This window comes from Chlamydotis macqueenii, chromosome 9, assembly GCF_036417535.1.
Source record: "Chlamydotis macqueenii isolate bChlMac1 chromosome 9, bChlMac1.mat, whole genome shotgun sequence".
Classification (NCBI taxonomy): domain Eukaryota; kingdom Metazoa; phylum Chordata; class Aves; order Otidiformes; family Otididae; genus Chlamydotis; species Chlamydotis macqueenii.
The window spans coordinates 21002756-21028527 of record NC_141564.1 but is presented as its reverse complement, the minus strand read 5'-3'; the positions used below and the strand labels follow the sequence as shown (position 1 = coordinate 21028527).

Here is a 25772-nt window from a genome sequence, read left to right as displayed (position 1 = left end):
CCTCTAAAGCAATCTTTAAAATACTCTCTGCATCTGGTATCTTTTGACATTTGCTGTGGAGGGTGGTCCTTCAGTGCTGTCACCATTTTCATCCAGTGGCCCACATGGTAGCAGGTGTTGAACAGTGATACAAACCCAGTGGTACAAGCCCAGACCCAACCCACCTGGCAAATCAAGCCAAAAGAATTTCCAGGCTCATGTCATATGCCTGCCAAGCTGTTGGCTCAGGTAATCCTTCTTTGCAGATAGGAAATGTGAGGAAAGCTTTCTGACAGCTAGCACAATATTTGGGGGAACATTTCCATTTGTTTAGCAAATTTGCTTTGCTTGATGAAATTAAGCCAAACATATAATTACAACCAGTTTTCAGCATCATACCCTCCCTGAAGTCCCTGAAATGTTACTTCAGATTGTGTTCTTCATATTCAGTGGTTGGTTAAATTGATCCCATATCAGAAACTTGATCAGCATCAGAGATGAATTTTGAAACAGTTACTGTGATAATTTCTGCAAGATTTTTTGTTTTAGTTGGATATATTTCCTATAAATATTTTCCCTTGTTTTTATTTCCCCAAAAGCAGTTGTTTTTGTCTTACAATTGATAAGAAATTATTTGCAAAAAAAAAAAAAGTTTGATTTTTTTTTTTAATATTTTGCATGTTCGGTGATACATTATGAATAAAATTAAAAATTATGGACTAATGCATATTAAGGTACAAGTGTCTTTGTGGGAAATAAACTAAAACAGTGTTTACTTTTGTGTTTTTTTCCCAGAGACTTGTTACAGTTCCCTAGAGAAGATGATGTAGACATTGCAATGAAAATTCTGGTTCAGTGGAGCTCCCAAGGCCTTGAAGATGTCCGGCTGGTAAATTACTCTGTTTTGCTTGACCTACCGGGCTCTTCTTCAAACACAGTGACTCTGAAAAACAGCGGTGAATGCTTTTATCCTAGTGGACAACAGTGCAACAGAGGGACCAAAACACTTCATAGCCAAGACTTCCTGTACTCGTATGCAGCTTACTCTGCCAAAGGAACTCTTGAGGTAATATGCCATTTGTTTCTGTCATTTGTGGTGAAATAGAGCTAGAAAACATCAGCTTTTGTTGACCTTAGCTGACACAGTACACGTGGTGAAATGCCTAGCCTTAAAGTAAATATATTTAGGTAAAATATGATGTGGCCAGTCTCAATTCAAACTTAAAAATTAGTCAGACCTGAGCGCTTCATGTATTTTAAGTATCTGAGTTTATTAATTGGCATCTTTTGCTTGAGTGTAAAAATCTAAAAGCTGCGTCAAGAACTACATTTTATCCTTGTTGATGCATATGCAGTACTTGTTTGAGGGATGTCTGTAGGAAGGGTAAGATGCGGTTTTCTGCAGTGAGACTGGTGGGGGTGCTGGGCTAATACCTGGAGCTCCTAAATTATACTCAGGGACCTCACATACTTTCTTCTCTGACAACTCAGTTGACACATCTGCTTTGTTTCCTCTTGAAAACCTCAATTTGTATTTTTATCTTACTGTAGCTTTTGTTAGGAAGTTTTGTCAGCGAAAAGATTCTGCCTGTTGGGATTTGTTACTTGCCAAGTGAAATAAGATCTTGGATTATCTTGTTTTATCCTCTTTACTGTCTTCACTGGCTGCCTCCTTATATTTGCTTTCCAAATATATTGGTGGTGCACAATGGGGCCATAATTTCTCTTTACTTTCCTAGCTGAGATAGTATAAATCTCAATAAATATTTCTGAAGTATAAAAATTGCAATTTCACTGCTAACTGCATTACTATTGTCTTTCTCTTTTTTAAAATGTTGTATGTTATTCCAATCATGAAGGGGTTTTTCCATCATAGTTTCTTTATTGTTTAAAAAATTTATTTGTTTTCATGACTTAGAACACTTAATAGGCTCTATAGGAACAGACTGTGAATGGCTTTAGGTTTAGAGGATACCTCTTCCAAAATACCTTTATCCTTTGTGAGTATCTTAATGTTTATAACATATCAATAACTGAATTTCTAACACTAAAATGCAACTGTTGTGGGTTTTCCTTTTGTTCGTAATAGTATTTGCCCGTAATCTGTATTGATAACATGTAACGGACTGTGAAAATCTTGTAGTAAGTCAAAATGGGGAAAGCTGCACAATGCTAACTAACCCATTTTATGGACTGGACTATTAATATAATTTTGAATTTTGGACTGTAGGAAATAGGAGGACTGGTGGAAAGTCAGATCCTGAAGTCTCTCATCCTGAAGTCCACAAGCTTCAGCTTTTTATTTCTTAAAAGCATTGAAGCTTTTTAGTCCAAGGGATTTATTCCAGAGTAGAAAAGGAATGGAGTTCTTGTTCTACTCTGGGAGAGAGACTTCTCTCCATCTCCTGTTTTTGGGTACCTTGCATGCCTGCTTTCCATATTAAGTCTCATCGTCATTGTCTTCGTACAGCCTCTGTTCTGGGGCTCTACTAACCCAGTAACTGCAGGTTTAAGTTTGTTGTTAAGAAGTGAAATGAAGTAGGCAAGGGTAGGTCCTGGCCTGCATGATGTATGCTTTAACTTTCCCATGGGCTAGTAAAAATTACTAATAAATGGGTTTGGCTTCTCCCATTTGTCACCTAGAAACTCAATATGTAATACTATTTTCTCGTTGTAACTTAATAAGAGTAACTGTAATGAGATGAAAGTGCAGTTGTGATTTTGAGATTTATTTCATGAAAATGTGTTACTAACAAATCCATCAGATTAAAGGAAATACAATGTTCCAAGAAAAATCATTGATGTTATTACCAGCAACACATGTACAACTTTCAGTTATATTTCAGAGCTTTATCTGTGATTGAGTTCTGCAGAAATGAGGACCACACACACTGTGTGTACTCATCACTAGGGGTGTACCTTGGCTTTGACAAAACTCGAAGCCTGTACTTGAGCCAAAGTGACTCTGTGCACATTTTTACAGCTAGATCTTTGAGATATACCTAGCACTCAAAAAACTGGAGATGTTTTATTTTATTCTTCAAAAAATCTACCTCGTGTCCTTAGATGTAGTGTTTGGCCTAGAAGGGAAATTTCCTTTTTTGTTTAGAATATGAATAAATGGGTAGTGATCTGACCTCCCCAACTTTCAATCCTACATGGTAAACTCTACTACTTAAACTAATGGAAGTAGAAAAACTTCAAATGAGAAGTAGCAGGTGGTGGCTGTTGCTGTGTTCAGCCATCAGAGGGTGACTTGATTGCTTGCAGTGGAGCTACATCTTGTGTTTTGAATGTCTTGCAGTGGGTTGTGATTGCAAAATTGTGAGAGTTTTCTTATGAAAATATATTCTTGTAACAGCTACTCATAATCTGAATAATTTTATTTCAAATGTAACACATCCTTAGTAGGAAATTTTTATTGTGTCACATAATGAAGTTGAATTGCTAATATTGCTTGGATGCTACTGCTTCATTGTATCTCATTTGTATATTTGGTTTGCTAGAAGTTCAAGCAAATAAATCCATTAAGTTACTGCAGTCTGGCTACCAGCAGAGCTACAGCTCTACTTTCATGTCAACAAGGTTATTTGTGGAATAGCAAGACTCATTTTCTTTGACCACATGTCATGTCCATTCATCATACGGCCATTGTATATGAGCCTCCAATTTGTGCTTTCTGGTAACAGCCTAAACAGCATTTTTTGAGTAAAAATGTGAGCATTTGTGATCTGAAATCTACTTCAAAATCCTAGTTTGTGCCATTGTGATAGATGGTGCACTTTGCTACTGCTCTGTAATTCATCGAGCCCTGGAAAGGTGACACTGTTTACCCATCACAGTGACAGGCAGGGCAGCGTACAGTTCTGGACAGAGCTGTCTGCTTGGTTTTGAAGTAGATATTGCAGCAGTTATGTAAATAATATATCGTAGACCAGGTCAGTCTGAGGAAAGAAATGACATATGTGAAATATATTTTTATTAAAACTTAAATACCAGCTACCTTTTATAGAGTTTAAACCTTTTGTCTGCTTGATGGAAACAGAAAAGCCACTCTGCCCAGCAGAGCACATACAAAAAGGGAAATTACATTGCATCAAATGTATGCCTTAAAGCAATATGTGTTGTCGAACAGTATCGAGCCAGACTCCGAGTCAGTGTAGTGTGGTGAATCTGAATGTGCTGCTCCTTGCCCCCACGGCGCACGGTGATCTGAGAGCAGTGGCTGCACATGGTGTCACCAGTGGAGGGCTGAGCTGGGAAACTGTCGGTGAGAGCCAAGGACAGGTGTGTGAACCCCAGAGATCCAGTGTCCTCCTTTCAGCACCGTATTGGTAAGCAGTGTCAGCGTAGGTGCATTTTGTAGTCTGTCTGTTAACACACACGGCAGCGGTGTCCCGAGTGCAGAGAAGTGTAAGTAAGGATACCTTAAATTTATTCTCTCTTTGCTTTATGGAAGTGTTAAGGAACTTTTGGCAAACCTAAATGTGCTTTAATATTTTAAACAGAGATACTTAGTGTCCTCTGTTATACAACATTGCCTCATGGTACACTACACTCAACTGCCTCTTCAGGAATAACTGGCTGCTAAGTGCACCAAATCCCTGTTGGTTCCTTTGCTGTTCCTCCATCCTTCCCTTTTTCATGGTGGACGCTCTCAGCAAGCCCAGCAAAAGATCACTTTTCTTTCCTGGGCCTCTTGTACTAAGAGGACTGTGTTGGTTCAGGAGCCAGGGGAGGATGCAAGCACAGCACAAGTACCACCATGTTCCTGGAATGGGAATGCGTATGCAGGCAGGGATTTGATGGTTTCATGGACAGAAACGAATCATCCCCATCTCCAAGGCAGTTCTCCCAATACCTCAGCATGTCTCCCTTATACTTTGACCCCTCCTCTCTGCTTGGGCTCCTCCACTATGTCACTTCACTTCCCTGCACTTGTCCACATTCCCTGACTGGTTTGCCCATTTCCCTATTGAAGGGTCTGTTGATCTGAGGCATTTATACTCCCAACTCAGCCAGTGATATCTTTGATTAGTTTTGGAGGGGCTGCAGGGAGCAGACAAGTGAGAATGCCAAGTGTTTTCCTCTGTCTACAATATGCAGAAGAGATTCTCTACATCTGTTCATAGCATACCAGCCTGCTCCGGTTCATTTGTTTTGGTGACATTTTCTCAGCTAAGTGAGAACCCACCGCAGAGATTAATGCAACCTGAAGCAATATGAGAAATACACAGCCATCTGTTAAGTTCACTCGGTGATCTTCCCACCATTCTTCAATCTTGGCAAGATGGGAATAAGGGAAGCAGGACTCTGATTGTTGTCAGATCCTCTTTCACAAGGATGGGGGCTTGCTCACTTCTTATCAGATACCCTGTTTTCTTGTGGCTGTGCTGAGATGTCCTCTCTCCCCATCCATTCCCTTCTTTCCCAGGTCCTTCACTCAGCAGGAGGATGGGAGTCTTCCTCTCCTCTGCTGGCTTTTCCTCTAACCTTTCCCACTCCTTGCAGGCTCCCCACTTGTGTGCCCTGCGGTCCCCTCCCCTGTCTGCTAGGTCTTTACAGTACTGCAGCACTCTTTCTTTGCAGTACTTGCAGCTTTCTGTATTTCTAGCTCTGCACCAAAAGGTTACCAGTTCCTCTGGAGGGACAATGCATCAGGAAATCCTTGACCCAGCAGCTTGCTTTCATTTGAGTCAGTTTCATTGTGCTGGAAATGTGATTAGTGCACCCTTGTTATCTTTTATCTTCCCTCTAGCTAACGAGTGATAATTTCCTTAACAATATTTCTGAATTAAGATTGGTGTCAGCGGGTTGCTTTTAGGAAATTTTAAAATCTTCACAGGTTATTTTTATCCCTAGGCAAAATTTCCAAATGAGCCTTCTGCAGCATGCTCACTTGCACATTTTTGGATTCCAAAGGCAGATTGCATATAATTCAGATTAAATAATCACAGCATCTCCCCGCAAGTCTTTCAGTCATTTTTGATGGCACTTTGGTACAAAGTATCAAGCTAGAGGGGATCTTGATGCATGTCTGCATTTAATTCTTTTAGGCACACCAATTTAGTTCATTATTATCTTTATTAACATTTTCTAAAATTTCTTCTCTGAAGAGACATGTACTAGCTAAAATAAATCCCTAGCAACTTAAATCAGTTTGCAGATGGTTAGGGCTGTAGTTTGAGTAACACATACACACAAATGAAAAGAATCATGCAACTTTTAGATGTTTGAGAGGAGCTTTATTTATTTTTTATCTATAGAAAAGTTTCTCAGAAACCTCTTCCACAAATAATCATAAATTAGACCACTGCTCTGCATACCAAGTAGGCACAGCAAATCTTCAAGACTATCTCAGTAAGAATATGGATTTTAGAATAGGCTTGACCTTTAAACAGAAAACAACATTCAACATTAACTACAGCATAGCTGCCACTCCATTATAATTACATATAGAAAGCTATGAAATGCAACGTGAAGGTTATATAATTTAAAAATGCAGTCAAGAACTACGGAAATGCTCATTGAAGAGATGTCCTGCAGAACATCCTGTCACTTTTCTGGCATATATCACGTAAGCATTCATAAATAAAGCTGTACAGTTCCCTAAAAATAATAGTAGTTCATCATGCACAACAGCCCAGTTAATATTGCTGTGAGATTTTTTATTATTGAAGGGCAGGGTTTCAAAGATGCAAACGGCTGCTGCTGCAGAGCCTTTGCTGTTTTATAATTGTGTGTCAATACTCTGCTAATATTACACTAATAAAATATCAGCAATGACATTTTAGTAATAATGTCATTAATAATAAATGAGTTTTTTAAAATGTAAAAAAGCAAAAGGTGAGGTATCTTGGTATCTACAGATATAACAGATCGCTGAGCACTTCCATGCCACTGCACAGAATCAGCTAAAGGCATTTTTCAGCAAGGTCTCCGTACAGTATTTGTGAGGGAGGAATCTTGAACCATAAACATTATTTATATTCCAATTGCATGGTAAAAATCTAAAGGATGCAAACACTGAGGGCTTGGGAAATGGACTTGGTGCTTTATTCAGGTTTTAGTGCAAATAAAGTTCCTATTGAAATAAATGGGAATTACGTAGTATTTAACCAGAGTTGAATTTTGTCTGTTAGCAGTCACTGTGAGAGAATACAAGTGGAAGTAACTTCTGTAAATGCATAGATCTCCAAGAAATATTTTTCTCTTTAATTGTTTTATTGTATAATTTAGACCCGGCAAGTTGCAATCTCCTCTGCAGCTCAGTAGATATCTGGGTCGATACCTGCCCAGTTACTCCTCCGTGCTTGTTTTTTGTGAATGGTGTTTGATGCAAACCTGAACACAAAGGTGCTCCAAGTCAAGTGGAAATCTTTCTGCCGAATCACAAGGCACATTTTGCTTAGCTAGTGTCTGCTTATTAGCTCCCTGTAATTTCTTTTACATCTTCTTAGTAAATTTGAACCTACCAACAATATACCTGTGTTTTTTCTGTTTAAGTTTGCAAAATATTCTCCTCAGAGGAGGAATCCCAAGCAAAAACTTGCTTCTGCTGAGACCTGTTTGGTTTGGGTTTTAGGGATCTTTTTATTTCAAATTTATACAGTATTTTGAAGATTTTAAAGTGCCTTGAAGGGATCTTGCTTACACTAAAAACAAAAGCAAAAATTTCCTCCAGCAGAGAGATTATAAAGCAAATACTATCAACTTTAAAAAATTGCTAGGATGAGAAAAACAATGTAAGAAACAACTAGAACTGATATAATGAGAACAATAACAAAACACTTTTGTATTTATAAAATACTCAATCCTTGTTCCTAAAACTACTTCTATAACTTTATTGTTTTAAAAAAAAAAGGTAGTTTCATGGATAAATAATAAAGAACTACTTAAAATGCTACTCCGCTTTGTGGTAGCTATGAGTGACTGTAAAATGTATTGCTTGTTCTTATTTTTTAGTTGATTTTTGAGGAAGATAAACAAGTCTGAAAACCTTCTAAGAAACATTAGCAATACAGAAGCATCTGTAGTTGGAGGCAGATTACATCTTGCCGTGCCGATATATCCTGTACCTGGGAGCATGGCGTAAGATTCTGACCCTGGCAGTCCCAGGCATCAGTCAGTCATCCATCAGAATGTGGGTTAGAATCACTGCAGTAAAATAAATTTAAAAAAAAAAAAAACAAGCAAAGCCAACCAATCAAACAACAACAACAACAAAAATCAAACAACCCAGTTCTCCGACATACTGTACTTGATTATTTTTGAAAATAGAGAAAAAGTATAAGTAATGGTTGTATCTCTTGTGAATTAGAGCTGGCAGCTGAAAAGAATCAGGAGCAACTGTTTTAATCTTTGATGCAGCGTGATAAATCTTACCAGTTGAAACCTTAGTAATGTGTTTTATCTTAAGAGTTATCTGTATCTACCAGTAAAACATTTACAGTCAGTGTTGGACAACATTTTGTCAAAATCTTAAAAATTGATTTCTTCTAATGTAATAATATCAGCTTACTGAATGCTTTTTCTACAGGACTCTTTTTTTTTTTTTTTTTTTTTTTTTGTCTCATTGTTAAAAGCTTTTTTATATTTTTAGATGAAAGTAGCACTGAAAACCCAAAACAAGTCTGAAGATTTCCTGTCTGTGTTAGGATGTGGTAATATATGAAGTCCAAATATAATTTTCTAAGATGACCACTTTGAAAAAGTGGAAATGAGTATTTACTAAAAAAAAACAAAAAACAAAAAAACAAAAACAAAAACCAAACAAAAAACAACAACACAAACGTACATGATAGGTTTTAAATGTAATCTAAACTAGTTGAGAATAAAGCTGCCATTACATGAATAATTTGGTGAGGAGAGATTTTAACAGCTTGTCTGACTTCTTTGTTGAAGAATTTTGGTATAAAAGAGCAAAAGGATGAACTTCTCTAGAGACTGCTTTGAGGAATGCTATGAACCTGGACACAGAGTCTTAACAGTAAGAAAGACCAGAAAATGAAGAAGACTTCTCTCAGAGAAAACCCTTTGAAGCAAATGTCTTTTGAACGCCTTTCAGAGCAGGATGAAATAATGTGCAGCTGTGAGACAGCTGGTGGAAAAAAATATATAAGAACTGGATTATTAAAAATGTTTAAAAAGGAAAATAAAATTTAAAAGACCCCATAACTAACCATAAGCAAGTCTAAGTGTGGTAACTAGGCGCCGGTGGCAGAAGTGCATTGGGTGCGTATGTGAACTGTCAAAGTGCCAGAGCCTGCTCGCTGCCTGGACTAAAATGTCCCGAGAAAAAGCTTTCATTCGGAATTTCACTTTTAAGCTGGTTGGAAATACAGCACTTCTGACTGTGCCCACCAGTTGCAATCCCAAGAGAGAAGTATCTGCTTAGAAATAATAAAAAGAATCATTGCAAACTAAACAAAGCTGAAAAGTACATTGGGCTTCCCTTTCTCTAGAATTAGGCATTCCTAGCTTTTTGTGTCTGAAACGCTGTCTCTGCCGCTGAATACAAATAAATTTCATGTCTAACACCTTGTATAATGAATGCTAGTTACTGTGTTTTTCTCATTCATTAAAAGGACCTTACTGTCAATTAATCGTGAGACATATCCGTTCTGTTCTCATAATTATTTCTTACGTTCCTGTGCCCTGCAGTTCAAAGAGAAGGTGACTCATCAATCACCACCTTGTGACAGGCCCAAGAGTAGGTGTGCATGAGAAAGAAGATGCTTCTAGGAATTTATCTTCCTTCTCCTGAATTATGTTACCATATAGAGTTAGTCTTGTCTGCTCTAAGATTCACTGCTTCACACAGGTGTCTTCAAGGGGCACACAGAGGTGAACAAGGATAGAAGAGATCTGGCAATGGCTTCAACTACTGGAGAGCAAAGCTACTTGGATATGCAAGAAAGCTCCTGCTGAGTTGTCATGCAGGAGATGTTCCTTCTCCTGCAGGTCAATGCTTGCCAGGCACGATCTTCACTTGAGGAGTATTTTAGAGGATGAAGTAATATGAAAAGCTAGAAATTATATTACTAGCAAAAGAATCACTATATAATTCTTATAACCAAAATTTTTATTCTGAATTTTTTTTCATGTCCTTGTCCATATTGTCCTTTTACCTATAAAATTCTTGTCTATTCGCTAGAAGAAAATATTACGATCATGTAATGACACAAACTAAAAATCTAGAATTAGAAATTGTATCAGTATGGACAGTGTTAGGCTCAGGATCTGGTGGGTAAGACTGACTCTTTCAGTTCAGATCTTACCCTGGTGATCTTATTGCTGTTATCTTAATTCCTGTAGAGTTACTTGGCCTGAAATAAACTTTCATAATTTTTCAATTTTCCTTGTAGACAATGAGGGTAATTGCATCACAATGTATAGTGTTTTAAAGTGGGTATCAAAAATGTAAAGACAAATGAAGAAAAATGGAGGGAGCCTCTTCAGTAGATGATACAGCTAAGTGACTGTTTTTAATGATGACCATTGTGCATTCTTTGTTTCATCTGTTGAATTTAGTCTTTTCTGTTTGTTGAAATTCAGGAAAGGGACCACTTCTGGAAGATGGACCATTAAGGAAATTTGTGGTTGAATGAGAATTTATGAGAGTACATACTGTGCTCCCTGTTTCTAGTTTTCTTTTGTTGTTTGTTCAGCATCCTGGACAGGGGGAATCATAACAGGGGAAGAGAAGGAGTTGAGTGCAGATGTCTATAGTAAATGCTAGCTCTGTAATAATGCTGGCTCTGTAATAATGTCCCTAACTGCTCTTACTGAAAACTGTACCATAAAGTACTATTGCTACAATATTACTGAGCACTTCTCTGCTGCTGTAAAGGAGGCTGACCTGGATTCTGGGCTGGAAGATGAGGCAATCTCTGTTCAGATCCAGTTCCAGAGCTCTGGCCAGGCTGCAGTGGTGGTGAAGCTTGTGCATTACCAGTGAAATCAGTTGTATTACGTCAGAGGTCAGAGTACTTCTTCCTCCCCGTCAAGTTGTCTGGATTCTGGTATCCTTTCAGACTTTCTCATATGTTTTAGACAATGTCAACGTTTTTCCATCTTTCATTTTGAGATATGATTTAATGGGATGCCACTGTACAAAGTGAACAATTCACTAGGCCCTTTCCTAAAAAGAAGCAGCTTCTATCCTTTGCATGGGATTTGCTCTCTTTCTCCAGAAAAGGAAGAAGGAACTAAGTTCACAATTTTTTTCTGATGTTCCTGACAACACTTAGCAAAGGTGAATGATCAAAATTTTAAATTTCTATGTGAAATTTGGCACAAATCAGGAAAACTTTTGCCCTCATCTTTGGAAAGACTTAGGATAAAGGCAAGCTGCTGATAATGCTATAGCAAGGGTACCTGGCAGGGCCCTATCCTGAACTTCCATTTAATCCTTGCTGTTATTAATAAAAAAAAAAATTAAAAAAAAGGAAAAAATTGAAAATGAAGGTTAGCTATTCCCAAAATAAAAGATAAATGGTGCGGCCATATAGAAACCTTTAGATGACTAAGCAGAATAGAATACAGTATTGCAATTAATGACCAAATGGCAATTCCAAAATATTGAGTGCATTTTTAAAAACAAAATTTGGAAGCCTGGAACAACAAAGAACTGGATTTTCTTCCTGGTACAAATTTACCTGCACCACGTGCTACATGTGTCTTGTAAGGTATAGGGTCAAATGGTTGAAAAATGGAGATATCTACTTGTTTAATCACAAAGAGCTATGCTGGTCTCACATACAACCTTCTTTATATTTGTCTTGGCCGATCATTTGGGCTACTTGAATTCATTTTTGCTCAGGTATTTTCCTGGTTTTCATTGGTGTCCTTTTCTTTCATCCAAATGTATTTGTAGTTTTAGAATGTATTTTTCCCCAATCCTTCTTCTGAAGAAGTAATTTAGAGACCTATACATCTGTGTAATGCCTTAAAACACTGAAATTCATATCAGATAGGAAAGAAGTAATTTTATTTTTCCCAACTGCATGTTTGCTTCTCCAGGTGTGATAAAACGCTGTTTTACCACCCAGACTCGTGTTTATAGCACTACATAGTTGGACATCTCTCTGATTATGTTCAAGGGCGTGATGTTTGGCCAAGCAAGGCCTAGAAGTATTCTGCGAAATAGCATTTATTATACTCTGGAAAATAGAGTTCTCACTGACATTTCTGAAAGTTCAAGTGTTCTCTTGATGCAGTAAATGCTCTCCTTTTGTACATACACATGATTATCTGTGTCTTTGAGGTAGATGGCTGTTTTGTCTTTCTGTATCTATGTACTTGCAGTAACAACAACGTTTTCAGTGTTTGCGTAGCAAGCATGCGTAGAAATACAGCCAGCCTCTGTATTTCAGTACACTATGTACACACCAGTATGAAAGTTGATTGGGAAACAGGCTTCTCGTCCTATGAAAATTACACTGTTTCAAAACGTGTTCAAAATTGTGGCAAAAATTGGGAATCTGAGAATTGTAAGGCTGTTGTTCTAGATGCTTCTGTTTTAGCACAGCCAGACTAATTCTAAAAATGAAACAGTTGAACAAAGTTGAGATGCTTCTCTCTAGGAAATTAAGATATCAAATCTATTATAAAATTTAGTATTTAAATTTTACTTAGATTCAAAAGCATTTCCATGTAATGTTTCAGTTGGCACACGTATTCTGTCTTTGCTAGACAGTGTCTGCATTCACAGGACGTTGTGCTTATGGCCTGCCAATTCAGACAGGAGATGACTTTCCTTCTCAGGATGTTTAGGTGCGAACTCATGTTTCTCTGGTTTTCACGTTGAGCCTATGAAGAGGTGAAGGGGAGCATGGCCAGTGCCATGTGGCAGCCTCTCCTGCCCAGCTGAGATGGATCCTTCCCTGCAAGAGCTGTCTCACTGGCAGTTTCTGATGCAGCCTGCAGAACCCATTTGTCTATAAAATGCTTGTAGGCACCTTCTGTAAGGTGCCAGCATCTTCTCTAAAGGTTGTAGCTGCTATGGGTTGGAATGCCTGGTTTTTATTTGGTACGTGATAAAAAGGCCATGAAGAGGACAGTCTGCAACCTGGGGGTGTTTGGCTTTCATTGTTCCTGTTTGAGAGTAGCCAGTGACACCTCCCCTTGCTGTCATCCGACCTTGAGAATTTGTGGAATGGATTCTGACAAAATATAATTTCATTCAGAATCTTAAGGTCAAGCCACTAGAATTTACTGTGTACATATGTAGCTTATGATCTGTTTTTTTAAGATGTCACATCACAGCTGAACAATTCTCTTTTGTTTAGTTTATCCTTAGTCTGTGTAATTTGTAAATGTGTATTTGCATGAATAATTAGCCTGAATACGCTAAACCAAGTAGGCTGGCAAGTAGAGTTTCCTCTTAGGAAAGTATGATCAATGTGACTTTATGCTTTTGGGACTAATGCTGCTAAATATCTTTGCAGTTAACTCTTATAATGAAGGAGATATAAATAATATTAAACACGTATAAGAAAGAATCATTAGAATTTAAAGTTTTGCCACTAGTGAGGTGACAAGTAATTAACACTGCTTAATGAAAGTTCGAAGTAATAAAATTTCTGATAGAGTTTTAGGCTTCAAATGATATTGTGTTTTATAACCAAAGCAATGTTCTTAGATTTTTTTTAAAATAAGTATCAATTTAGTATGACTGAAAATAAGAATGTTTTATTTCAAAATACTTGAAAACCTAGAGTTGCATTTAAACCTAATCAGAAGAGATAAAAAAAATAAATTTGTGGTTTGGATATCTCGCTGAATATCATGAATTAAGAAGTTATATTCCAGTATTAGTTTTGCCTTCTGCTAAAGGGAAACATAAAGAACATTATTTGGGACAGAGGGGAGGGGGAACACATGAATGAATTAAAAGAAGGAAAAATAAAGTTTAAAGTACGTGTAGAGGGAGGAGTCTACAGGACGAGCATTATCAAAAGGGAGCCAAGCTATGTCAGCTCAGATTTATCTGGGGCTCTGTAACCATGAAACACAGAAGAGTTTCTTTTCTCTAGGGTATAAAAAGGCTTCAATCTTAATTCAGTCTCCTTTGGGAGTTGGTAGGGAAAAAAAAAAAAACAAACACCACCTACTATAAGCTGTAAAAAGCAAACAAGTTAAACCTCAGTGTCTTTCTAAAAATGGTACTGGAATAGCAAAAGCAACCTGTAGGAGAAGGCTCAGTAGAGCCCAGACTGGAATGGAGCTGAATTAGCTGGACAGGTGGGAAGAGGGAGTATGTAAAATGTCTGTGCAAGACCAAACCCTGCCAAACTGAGGTTAAGGAAAGTTTGGGTTTTTTTTTTTTTTTTTTCTTCCTGTTTTGGTACAAATCGCAGTTTTATCTGTCATTGTAATGTAGCATGCAATTTTATGTAATAAAAGCTAGATGCGAAGAATTATTTTTGACTGTAAGCTGACACTGTGAGTCATATTGAATTACTGTGAAATTTTATCGTGTAAGTAGGAATATTGAATTAAAAAAATAAAACCTCTGAGGAGTAAGGTGCTAACAACCATGAAGAAAAAAATGTCATGAATCTGTTTGAAAAGGAGTGCCTGTAGGTAAAAACCACTAGATATTTAGTGATCACCAAGTTATTTAATAACCCCCCACGCACGTATCTTGCTATGTGGCACAGTATTGAAGTTGTGTGATTTAACTCTGCACAGACATTGTTGGTTGGGTGTACCTCTCAGTATTATAGTGGAGCAAAATCAGCTTCAGTTAATCCAGATATGTAACAGTTTGCTTTTTTTGGTCTCAGACAGCGTGTTCAAATTCAAATTGCACAAATCACTTATTTTTGGCTTGCCTCACACAGTTGCTTGGAAATACACTAGGTCATTATTTTTCAAGGCATAAGATTATTTTTCTCATTCCAGTTTCCTAATAAGACATAAAAAGAAGCTCAAGAATAGGAAATCTTGTGTGTTTAGTCTGGATAAGTAGTGTCAAAATTTGTCCAAGAAGGTAGAGGAATTTACTTTCAAATATACAGTTCAGTCCTTCGCGAGAGAACACAGATGCATTTCAGTGTAATTACTCCAAATTTATCTACCTGATTTCCCAGACAGTTTGGGAATGGCCAAGTGTTATAGGACACAAAACACTGTAAATAATATTTGCTACCGGAAGATGACATGCTTGGATTTTGAGGCCTTATACCATATTTTTCATAAAGTAAATAGAGAGTGGTAAGCTTACCAGGGGATTTCAAAGATAGTGTTGTTTTGAAATTATTGTAAACACTGGAATATGGTGTTTGCTTGAAAACTGAGTTCTAAAGAAAGGAATTTTTGTTGTATAGCAAAAGCAGCTCTGTAAGAATTTACTCTTTCATGTGCACCACTCCTCTCCTGACTGAGAAGTTTCCTCTTAAAAAGATGTCATGTGCCTCAAATTCTTCCCTTTTGTTTCTATCTTGTGTCGGACTAATCTTTATTTTACTAAATGTTGTATTATAACCTTGGTCCTTCTTTCTTAGATCTTTTCCTCTTCTGATAATACTGAGCCTGGGAACATAAAACGAAAAGTCAAACTTACTGCAGTTACACTTGGCTTCAGTGAGGCCTAACCACAAAGGTCTGTCTGATCCTACTCCTGTCGAGTGCCATTACTGCAGAAGCAATCGATAGTTAGGCACGTTAAATCTTAGTTCATCCTTCAGCGCTTCAGTCAGACTAGAGACAGTCATCAGATGCGTGCCACAAAACACTCAAGCGCAGAAGGTCTCTCTGTCCCACTTTGACTATAACATCTCTGCAGAAACACAGTAAGTGTATAAAAGGTGGCTATGGCTGTTCTTGTCTGTGGCGTGCTCAGTAGGACAATGAAGGAGGCTTGGGTGGGAGACAGCTGTGGCTCCCTGATTATCGGAGGGATGCTTTGAGCTGAAATGGGAGCAGCTGCTCCTGTCAGAAAGCGTAGCAGAGTTTACACCAACAAATGATTTGACGTACTTGGGCACAGCTCCGTTATCTCCCCTTTTCTTTCTTCCTTTTCTCTAATTTTAGAGAAGAGCCAGTTTTATGTTTGCAGCTTTCTTCACATTTGTTGATGTCCAGCTTTGATCTACAGCCAGCTTGAGTTTACTTTTATGCTCTGCTGAATGCTGCCTTCAGCCTCAATTTTCAGAGCTGTGCAAATGAATTTTAGCGAAGTGTTTAATTAAAATTAGCCTCATGTCCTGATTGCAGAATGCAGTCTTCTCAGATACAATTTGCAACTATATTTTGGAGTTTTGACTTTAGGCAGGATGACTAGCTGACTTACTTGTGATGGATCACACATCAGATGTTTACTACCTTTATTTTGTGAACAATCTGAAAATAGCAGCTGAATGTTGAAGGGCAAATAAAGGCCATCGACCTGAAAGAAAGAAGGGGCTGTAGTGAGCCTGAGCAGTCATAGAACTGAGGGGTTGATACTTCTAGATTTATATATGTGCTTTTTGGATAAATTGTCTTAATTCTGAGGAATAAGACATATGCAGTATATTGTATACGTATCATTTAATATTTAGTTTTTTCCAATACTTTAAGTTTTTTAGGTTACCCATTTCTGACACACTTTTGGTAGGTAGGTCAGAACTGGCAGGAATATCAGCTTGACTGTGCTGCTGAATGTCAGTCAGCTTCATAGCTGCCACTTCTGCGGTCCTGACCTCCCAGATAATTTGTGCGGAAGCTGTTAATTAATATGAGTCAACAGATTGGCATTTGCTAAAATATATTCATAATTTGAGATTACTGAACTGTGGCATTAACAACAGGTAACGTTAAGAGGAGAAGATTTTTCACCACAGCCATTCTGTATGCTCCTTTGGTTTTGTTCTCTGCATGAGTTTACACCTTTTTTATAAGATTTTGTTGAGATTGCTCAGGACTGACCTTAATGTATTCTTTTAAGAAATAATAGTAAAACTATTTGCTAGGGTGTGGTGCTTTTCTGCCCTGGGATCCCCAGCTGTGCTAGCTAGAGCAAGTGCATTTAAGAGCTACCTCCTCATCTGCACTGACTCCATCTGCATTTTGGTGGTTGTGATAAACAGCCCTTCCTGGGTGTACTAGCTTTGAGGGTTTTTTGGTTTTTTTTCTGTGGGTTTTTCCCTTAATCTTTTTCCAGTCTTGTGTGTTCCTGGCAAATCAGCCCCAATCTGCCTCTTAGCCAGAGTATTGGATGCAGATGTATAATGTGGCTATTAAACTTATTTCCTCATTCAAGTGGACTGAATGATAACAATGTGATATGACAAACATATTTCCATTATTATTTTTGACCTATTTAACTTATCCTTTTTTTTTTGTAATAGCCTCAGCATTTGCAAAGAAAGCAAAGTTTTAAAATAGTATCCAGCATCTTCAAGAGCCCAGCTGCCACCTGCTTCATACAGTAATTCGTACTTCTCCTTTCCAAGACCTATCTTACTGTTTTTCATCCATGACAAGATGAAGCATGCTGTTTTATTCTCTTTCATTTTGGAGATAAATAGAAGAAATTGGGAAAAGATCCTTGACTGTCTTGATTGTGGCATTTTCAGAGTGCTTCTCTTTCCTGTTTTGGGGGGATTTTATCATAGTTTTTAAGATAGAATGTTTTACAACTCATTGAGCATCATCTTGGGACTTAGAAACTAATAAGAAATCTAACATAAAATAATTACTTTTTCTAAAAATGTTTGTTTTATTACCTACCCCTACTTCATTTCATGCATGGGGGAATACTACTGAACTCCATATTGCACATTGCAATTTGTTCCTAAATAGTCGTATCTTTCAAACAGCATAGCATGAAACAATTTGAAGAGTAAGTACCTCATTCAAATGGATACAATAACTCATTCCTTAGCAGTTTCCCAGTTTTTAGGTTAAGAGGATTTACCCTTGCATGTCTAAAGCAAGTACACAAGTGCTCTTTCTCGGCACCTGATAAAAGGATGAGTTCTCTTTTGCTTTTGAACAGAATTATCCTACCAAAGGAAAGTAGTTTATCAAATAAAGGAAGTTGCAGGTGGAGTATTTTGCTTTTTTAAAAATCTGGAATGTGTAAAAGCAGGATTATGTCTTGTTGTAAGCACTTCTAAAAAAGAAAAAAAAAGAAGAAGGAAAAAGACTAGAAAATATAATCATTATTCATTTTTGGAAGTGTTAGGAGTGTTGTGACTAGAACAGGACTTCATGCAACATGAATGGACTGTTAATTTCTCAGTGGATTATTGAGAGGGTAGCATTCTTTGCATTCAATAGAATTCTTTAACAGTATTTTAAAGGTATATGTTTTTTAGATTTTATTTCATGCTAGAAGCAAAGAGTCCAATTAGTTGAGCCCTAATGTATTAAAAAACCCAAAACTGACTACTCCTCGCTCATGTTGCTGTATTATATTTTATGAGATACTGTTATTAAGTAGTGAAAAATATTTTGCTTTTTATTGCAAATTTTACTGAAGTATTCAAGTGTAGAAGAAAAGAAGCAGTAGGAATATTTTTAAACTATTTTTGTAATTCCATATAATTTATATGAAATATAATTTACCTATTAGTTTTTGGACTGTACTGCCAAAATGTTGACTTCTAAACTATTCCACTGGGTTGTTGACTTCGTTTGGGAGGAACCAGGTGTAGTTTTACTCAGGAGAGAAGATTTATTCCATTTCTTTGTCATTTTAAGTGAAATTAGATCTGAGATCAGCTGTGCAAGCGTCCATAGGCTGTATGCGATGTTACCAGGTTCTGATAACTTACTTTAGTAGACATGTGCAACATCTTTACTCTTTGTTCCCCAAAAGGTAAAATTAAGAGTCAAAGATTTGTAATGAGAAGACAACCACTTGCAAGTTACAGTGAAATATAAGTGCACCAGTACCCCTAAAGTTGGGCATTAACAAGAGGCTTAGGTCATACTTAGTTTCAGATAAGGGCAAAAGAAAAATTTCTAATATATTGAGCTTTGACATGTCCTTCATGAGGAAGATGTGTAATGAAAGCTCATGTAACTCTTTGTTGTATTGTACCCAGCTGCTTTTTCATTTTGTAATGACTTCTTACTACTCTCAATGCATGAATGTGTTTAATAGCTTTGACATTGGCGCTTACTTTTAACATTTGGAGCAAAGGACATAGTTTGCGCTGTGTTTGGGGCAGCAGGGAGTCAAGTTCTGGTTCTCACATAATTAAAAAATGAGCTGTGCTTTTGTAGGGCCTTTTATTCAGGCTGCCCTTGTTGAGCTCATACGTTGCCTGGGAAAGACTGGTGAGCAGCTCTTGAAGATGTAGTTTGCATCCATAAATTAACTAAGAACATCCGAGGGCAGTTGCTAAATGCATTAATAATTGTGCAAACATGTAGTTTTGTTGTTTACAGAGCAGTGGATAGCACCCTGGAGGAGCAGCTAGCAAAAATGATGTGAAGAGAAGCAGCACATGAATGTAGATGGGCAGGGATCTCATTTTCACACAGGCATAGCGTAGAAGCAACTGGTTTGATAATTCATTATATTATATCTTTGTGTATTGATTTTGCCTCAGGAAAATTCAGTGTGGTTTCTCTCATATGAATGATGAAAGCTCTGGTTTTTGGTTTGCTAGAGGGTAAGTGGGAAAGGCAATGGGTCCAAAGGAATTAGATTAGAGAGCTTCCTAGAAATTATCCTCAATATAGCCTCACAAGCCATAAGACTTTTGAGACGCTAATACTTATTATACTAAAATGTATCTATTGACATGTCCGTAGGCACAAATTAAGATAGAACCGAGATCTACAGAATGAGGTAAAATGTGTGTGAACTTAAGGAAGTACACTGGTTAATACCCTTTCCTCATTTGAGGAGAACTGCTTATATCCAGAGGCATCAGATTAGGTAAAATATAAAATAGCTTCTGCTAGTATAAAAACTTCTTCACTTGATTTTATCATACTTTTCAAATACGATGATCACACAGGAAAAATAATATCCACCTCATATATTTCAGAAGAAACTGTATGAAATGCAAGATTTTCTTTTTCTTACATTTCAATATTTGGTGTTAAATCTGATGTTTGCCTGTTCCAAAAGTGTTTTGTAACTTTGGCTGACCTTTCTAATGCTTGGTGTGTACAGCACTGGTGATGTGTTACAGACTTAGAAACTTTTAAACTCAAAAGTTGATAAAGTTACATTTAAGAAGACAGGAAGCTTGGCAAAATGTTTGTATGATTTCAACTTAAATGTTGAGGAGCAAACTCAAACAAAATATTCAGATAGAGTTGTATAAGGGTAAATACTTTCCTAAAATACCCATGTTCAGGAATCTAGTAAAATGTCACACACCCTACATATCCAGAACAACTGTTGCTAGAAATTGTACAGTTTGTGTAGAGATGCCCTAAACCAGAACTGTTGCCTTTGGCAATGAATCCATACTTAAGTTACCAAAACTGAACTGAAAGAGAAACTTTTCCATCTTGTACTACTCTTCTTATTTTAATTTTTAAACACGCATGTAGTATTCTTGTATCTCTTTGTGTTTTATGTGAACACTGTGTAGGGATTTAGAGGTTCCAGAATGTCCTTGATAGTGTCCTTAGAGCTTCATAACATTCTGAAATAATAAGGTACAAGGCTGATTATCCTCATACTTGGTCTTCACCAGAATTTATTGCTGTAAGTGTGTGAGAAAGATGCCCCTGGTCATTCTTAAATTATATATATTTTTTATTTTTTTTAAATAATTGAAAATACGTCTTGAAGTATTTCCATCAGTGCCAGTACTTGACATTTGTAATAACTTAGACCTTTACTGCATATTCTGCAGCTGAAGATCTCTATGCTCTGAACATTTCTAATTTAGTTGGAAGTGTCTCTAAATATTTTAAAAATATGTATTAATAGAGAAATTTAGGTGTCAGAGCAGAGTAGTTTGTTATCACTATGGTTATTTGAGTATTGTGCTTGGATAACTGATGAATTATAAGAAAATACTTCAATAGTTAAGGTAAGGCTACTCAGGAATCATATGAGATCACATAATAAAACTGTGTATTGGTAGAGTATGTATTACTGGTGTATTTTCATAAGTGACCAGCATAATCATTCACTCATTTTCTGAAATGCTTTACAAGACTCGAATTCACTTTAAGAAAATTAACAGAAGTGAGTTAGTACCCCTTACACGATTTTAAATACATTCCTGTGAGGGGAAATTCTCATCAGAATCAGCACCACTTATTATAACCACTGGGGGGGGGGGGGTTTCTTATCACAGCTGATGAATTGTGAATGAAACCTGCCAAGATATGAATTTATCTGTCAGACTCAATTCTCAAGGTCTTTGTTTTTACAGGAATTCCTAATTAGGAAGTGGGGGTAAGGTAATTGCAGAACTCTGCTCAGGTGCTTGTACTTCTGCAGACACTTTGTTACTGTGGGAGGAGCACCCTCAATGCACGGTTATAGGCACAGCCTGAAGTTTCTCTTCTCTTTGCAGGCAGAACTTGTTGATGTGCAGTATGGGACCGTGGAAGACTTGATCCGGGTTCAAGCCATTACAAATGTAACCAAAAAAATTGCACTTTTGAAGCTAGGACAATCACCTTTGCTTTATAAGGTTAGTCAAATGCTTGTTGCACTTTTGCTGAATATTTTTGTTTGGTTGGTTGTTTTTTTTCAGTTTAAAAATACCAAAACAAGGACTTTCCCATTCTATCCCAATAAGGCAGGATTTACTGGCATTCAAATTCCTTCTTAATACTAGCCACTTAGATCTGCAGTGCCTTTATGTGTTACAGCTATTTATTTTGCTGCACATCTTACAGTGCCCCAGTAGCACGCCATGTTTTCTCTGGGTGTACTATAAGCCTTTTGGCAAATACAGAAATCCCTGAAAGAAATAATAAAGCATGAGGGGAGAAAAAAGGTAACTGAGATCAGGAGTAGTTGGATCTGTGTCTGCTAAAAATGTACATATAACACTGTGCTGAAACCTTTTGTCTCTGCATAGTTGTATGTCGTACTGGGCTGGCTGCGGTGTAAGGGTGCTGTGAGAGGAGGCGGAGCGGTATGTGCTCACCTGACCTCAGGCTTCTGCGGATCTCTCCAGTCCCGCTGGGCTGTGTCTACAGCTCAGTGCTTTGGGCCTTGCTGCAGATGAGATTGCAAAGCTGTAATCAATAGTGTACACTACAGCAGGACTAACCTTACTGATAATGTTTGTTTAAGAAATGACATCATAACCTGATTTCATCATGATGTAATATAGCCTTGTCCTGTGGAGAAGGTGCTTTTCACTCCTTGGTTCTTTTTTTTATCCTTACCAACTTAGAGGGAAGAAAGGGACTGTGAATTGGAAAATGGCATTTACTTCTGTGGTAAAATATGTAAGCAGACTACGCTGAGATACACAGATAGGCATTTATTCCCCCTGCCATCAATGGTCTGTCACTTCTGTAACATTTCGAGGATTTACTGGTCTGTGGATGAGTTACCACCAGTTCAGAATGAGAACCATGTTTTTCTTCCGCTCCCTCCTTCCTCCTCCTTTGGTTGCAGCAATGTGTGGGATGAGGACTACGTGGGTATGTGTGTGTCTGTTCTTTCTCCTCCAAATCCAGTACTGGAAGAGGATGCAGAGATGGTCACTAGTCCATGTTATGTATGTTAGACATAGACTCAACATATAAACAACCTTTAAAATCTACATGTCAAGTAACTGGCTTCTTTTGCAAGTATTTTATAAACAAAAATGCTGGTTTGGCTTTCAGAAAATATACTAGCCCAATAAATATTTAAACAATTCATTCCCAATTCACAAAAGCAATTATAAAAGAACAGTAACTCCAAATCTTATAATTAACAGAATCAAGATCTGCTCTTTTGGCCATAGGATGCACAATCGGGACCACAACACAGGTTCAGAAATTATGCACTTAATTTTTTTTTCTATAGGAATAATATTTGTCTCAATAAAAATGCCATTTTTGACTGAGTAGCTTTAGCTGTTTGTTTGAATTATTTAGATGCAATCTAATTACACCCGTGAAAGGTCAGTTATCATTGCTGGAACTTGGCTGTTCTGCATCACTTCCACCAAGAGATCCTAAACTGACAAAAACCATGAAATAGCAGTTGGGACTCGTAAAGCAGGGATTTGATAAAGATTCAAAATTTGCTGTAATAGCACTATCTGAAGTGTCTGAGATGGACATTTTACCATTTTAATTTGTGTTCTTGTAAGCACTTACTATGTCTAAATTAGTAAGCAGTGCAGCCTGAAGGAGAAGGGCAAAACAATTGGTGGTGAGGGCAGGGTGCATCTCAGGAACTTTTAGGTTGGGTTGGCTGTAGCCTGGTCCCAAGAAGTAAATCGCCATTGGTGGCTGAGCTATATTAGCCACTCTTCTTGCTATCCCAAAAGAATCCATTTTGCATGTTCAGAGTCTGTTACACAATGTGAACCAAAGTGTGGTACGATCAGGAGATTGCCTTTGAATGCACGCATGGGATCTGAGGTAAAAATACAACTCCCCAAACCTACTTTTTTCTCTTCTGCTCACACAGGTAGGAAATTTGCTCTTTATTTGTTATGTCTTCTTTTTGAGGTTGTAATCTTTTTTTTTTTTTTTTTTTAATATAAATTGTGTCTCTTTGGCTATGAAATAATGGTAAGCTATTAAAAGTATGAGCAAATATGTAGGAAGATATCAGAAATAGATTCTTTTTTCATAAGGAATATTTGAAATGAAAGAGAAAGATTGCCTTAAACAGCAAGTCCTACTGATTTGAATGGGCCCCGCATCTTACCACTGAATCCACTTTTTGTATCTTCTTTTCTCCCCTAATGTTTATGTTTCTGTACTTACTGAGTCACACATTTCTATTTCAGCAGATACTTCCCTCTGCCTATATTTTCCTTATCTCTGTCTTCCACGTGCTTGGTTTTACAACACATTAAAACAGAACGCTTATTCAACAGAGCTATTGCTATATATATATATTTTTTCCCTAGTTTTCTTTCTAATTTCTGTACTTAACTTGTATTTTAAACATTTTAATGTTCTGTAATTTCTCATTATTATTATGTTATATTATACAAGTATCTCACTCTATTTAGGTCTTATCTTTATAGGTCCTGCAATGAGGTTTCATCTTCATAACAGAGTTTCTAATCATGTCTCTTTTCCAGCTTTGCATTTTCCCTCACATGGGTATGCTTTTTGCCCCTCTCTCTTACTGCCATCGTCAGTTGCCCTTTTAATTTTTTTTTCCTATTTTCCCCTTTTGTATTTTAATTTTCCTTTTTAAAATATTTTTTTCCTAAATTTATATCTTGCTTGTTTTTCTCCATATTGAGTCCTTTGGAAAAAGCATGAAAGAAATAGTAAACTGCTGCTGGCGAAAAAAACTCGCCATGAAAACTGAACAATATTTCTTTAGCCTGTACATCACATTAACAGAAAGAAGTATGTGTTGGTAGAAAGCAGCTTGATGGACAAGGGGATAAGGTATTGGAATAAGCCCAACTGATGGAAATTTTAATATTTGGAAAAATAATTGTATTACTGACAGTATTGTTGCTGTAGCGGTTTAGCTTGGTATATTATGGATATTGGGTAGGGTACAAAACTTGAGGGAGGATCAAGGTTGAAAATAATTTGGAGCTTCTACTTTCAAGTCTTTCAGACTGGGCCCATCTCTCATATCTTCAGACAGACCGAAATCAACAGGCAGGGTTCAGAGTTTGGAGTAACCTGGAGTTGGAATATACAGAGAACTGGGAATATGCAGAAAATCCTGAAGTTAATTCACTGTTAGAATATGCAGTTGAATCCTTAATGTGAGTAATTCTGATTAAATTTGGTAAGGTTCATAAATTTAATCTGCTTTGTGAGAACAAGATTTGTAGCAATCTGACCTGAAGTTATTTTTGTAATTGAATATGATTTTCAGATTTTTTTGGAAGTGTTGTATTTCCATTGCACTGAAACAGAATGTAGTACATCATCGGGGCAAGAGGGGCAGTAGCTGTGGCAGTGGGCACATTTCTGAGGGTATTGGCAGACCCACACACACACATCTCCATCCCTTAAGCTGGACCTTTTCAAATAAATAATATGTTACTACAGCCACATTATAATTTATACATATAAAGAACATGAACCCTATCGTTATAGCAGGGCAAAGTATCCAAAAAAGCATTGACTCTGGGAGAAGGGGAAAAAAAAAAAAAACCACAAAACAAAAAAACCAAACAGGTAGAGCTTGCTTTGCTGTGATTAAAAGAACAGATTAAAGAGAGATATGTGTTAATGTATATATAAATCAGAGTGGAGGTTTAGAAAGGGGTTTTATCATTGATATGGCACTATTCAGATCAGTAAGGGAGCAAGACTCTGTAGTCTATTATGAAATCAAAATGGGAGAAAATAATGATAGAAATGCTTCAAGGGCTGGAGCAAGTTATAGCATGGTAAAGACAGAGTCATTTTCAAATGCAACGGAATGGTTCAGGAACGTACTGCTCCCAGCACCTGGAGTGACAATTTCCTATACCAACACAACCTAAGCCTGACTTAGGACTGCGCAGTGACGCACACAGGGAGTGCTCACACGATGCAGTGACTTGGTGTAGCCATGATGCTGGTAGCCTTTGCTAAAGGGTGCAGTAATGAGCAGCTGACCTTAGGAAAAATGTTAAACTCCTAAAGGCATGGCTACTCCTAAAGTGATCTTGTGACTAAGTATGAGACACTTGTAAGAGCTGGATTGTTCCTGAGCAAAGAGGGGGCTGGAT

General features: G+C 37.3%; 1 protein-coding gene across 1 annotated transcript in view; it reads left to right on the top strand.

Annotated features, from left to right (window-relative positions):
• NAALADL2 (N-acetylated alpha-linked acidic dipeptidase like 2) overlaps nt 1–25772 on the top strand; it is a 242639-nt gene that overhangs the window by 45240 nt on the left and 171627 nt on the right. Inside the window, exons 3-4 of the mRNA XM_086754882.1 lie at nt 775–1045; nt 21471–21590. Coding sequence (XP_086611008.1) covers nt 775–1045; nt 21471–21590 — 391 coding nt within the window. The remainder of the gene's footprint in view (nt 1–774; nt 1046–21470; nt 21591–25772) is intronic.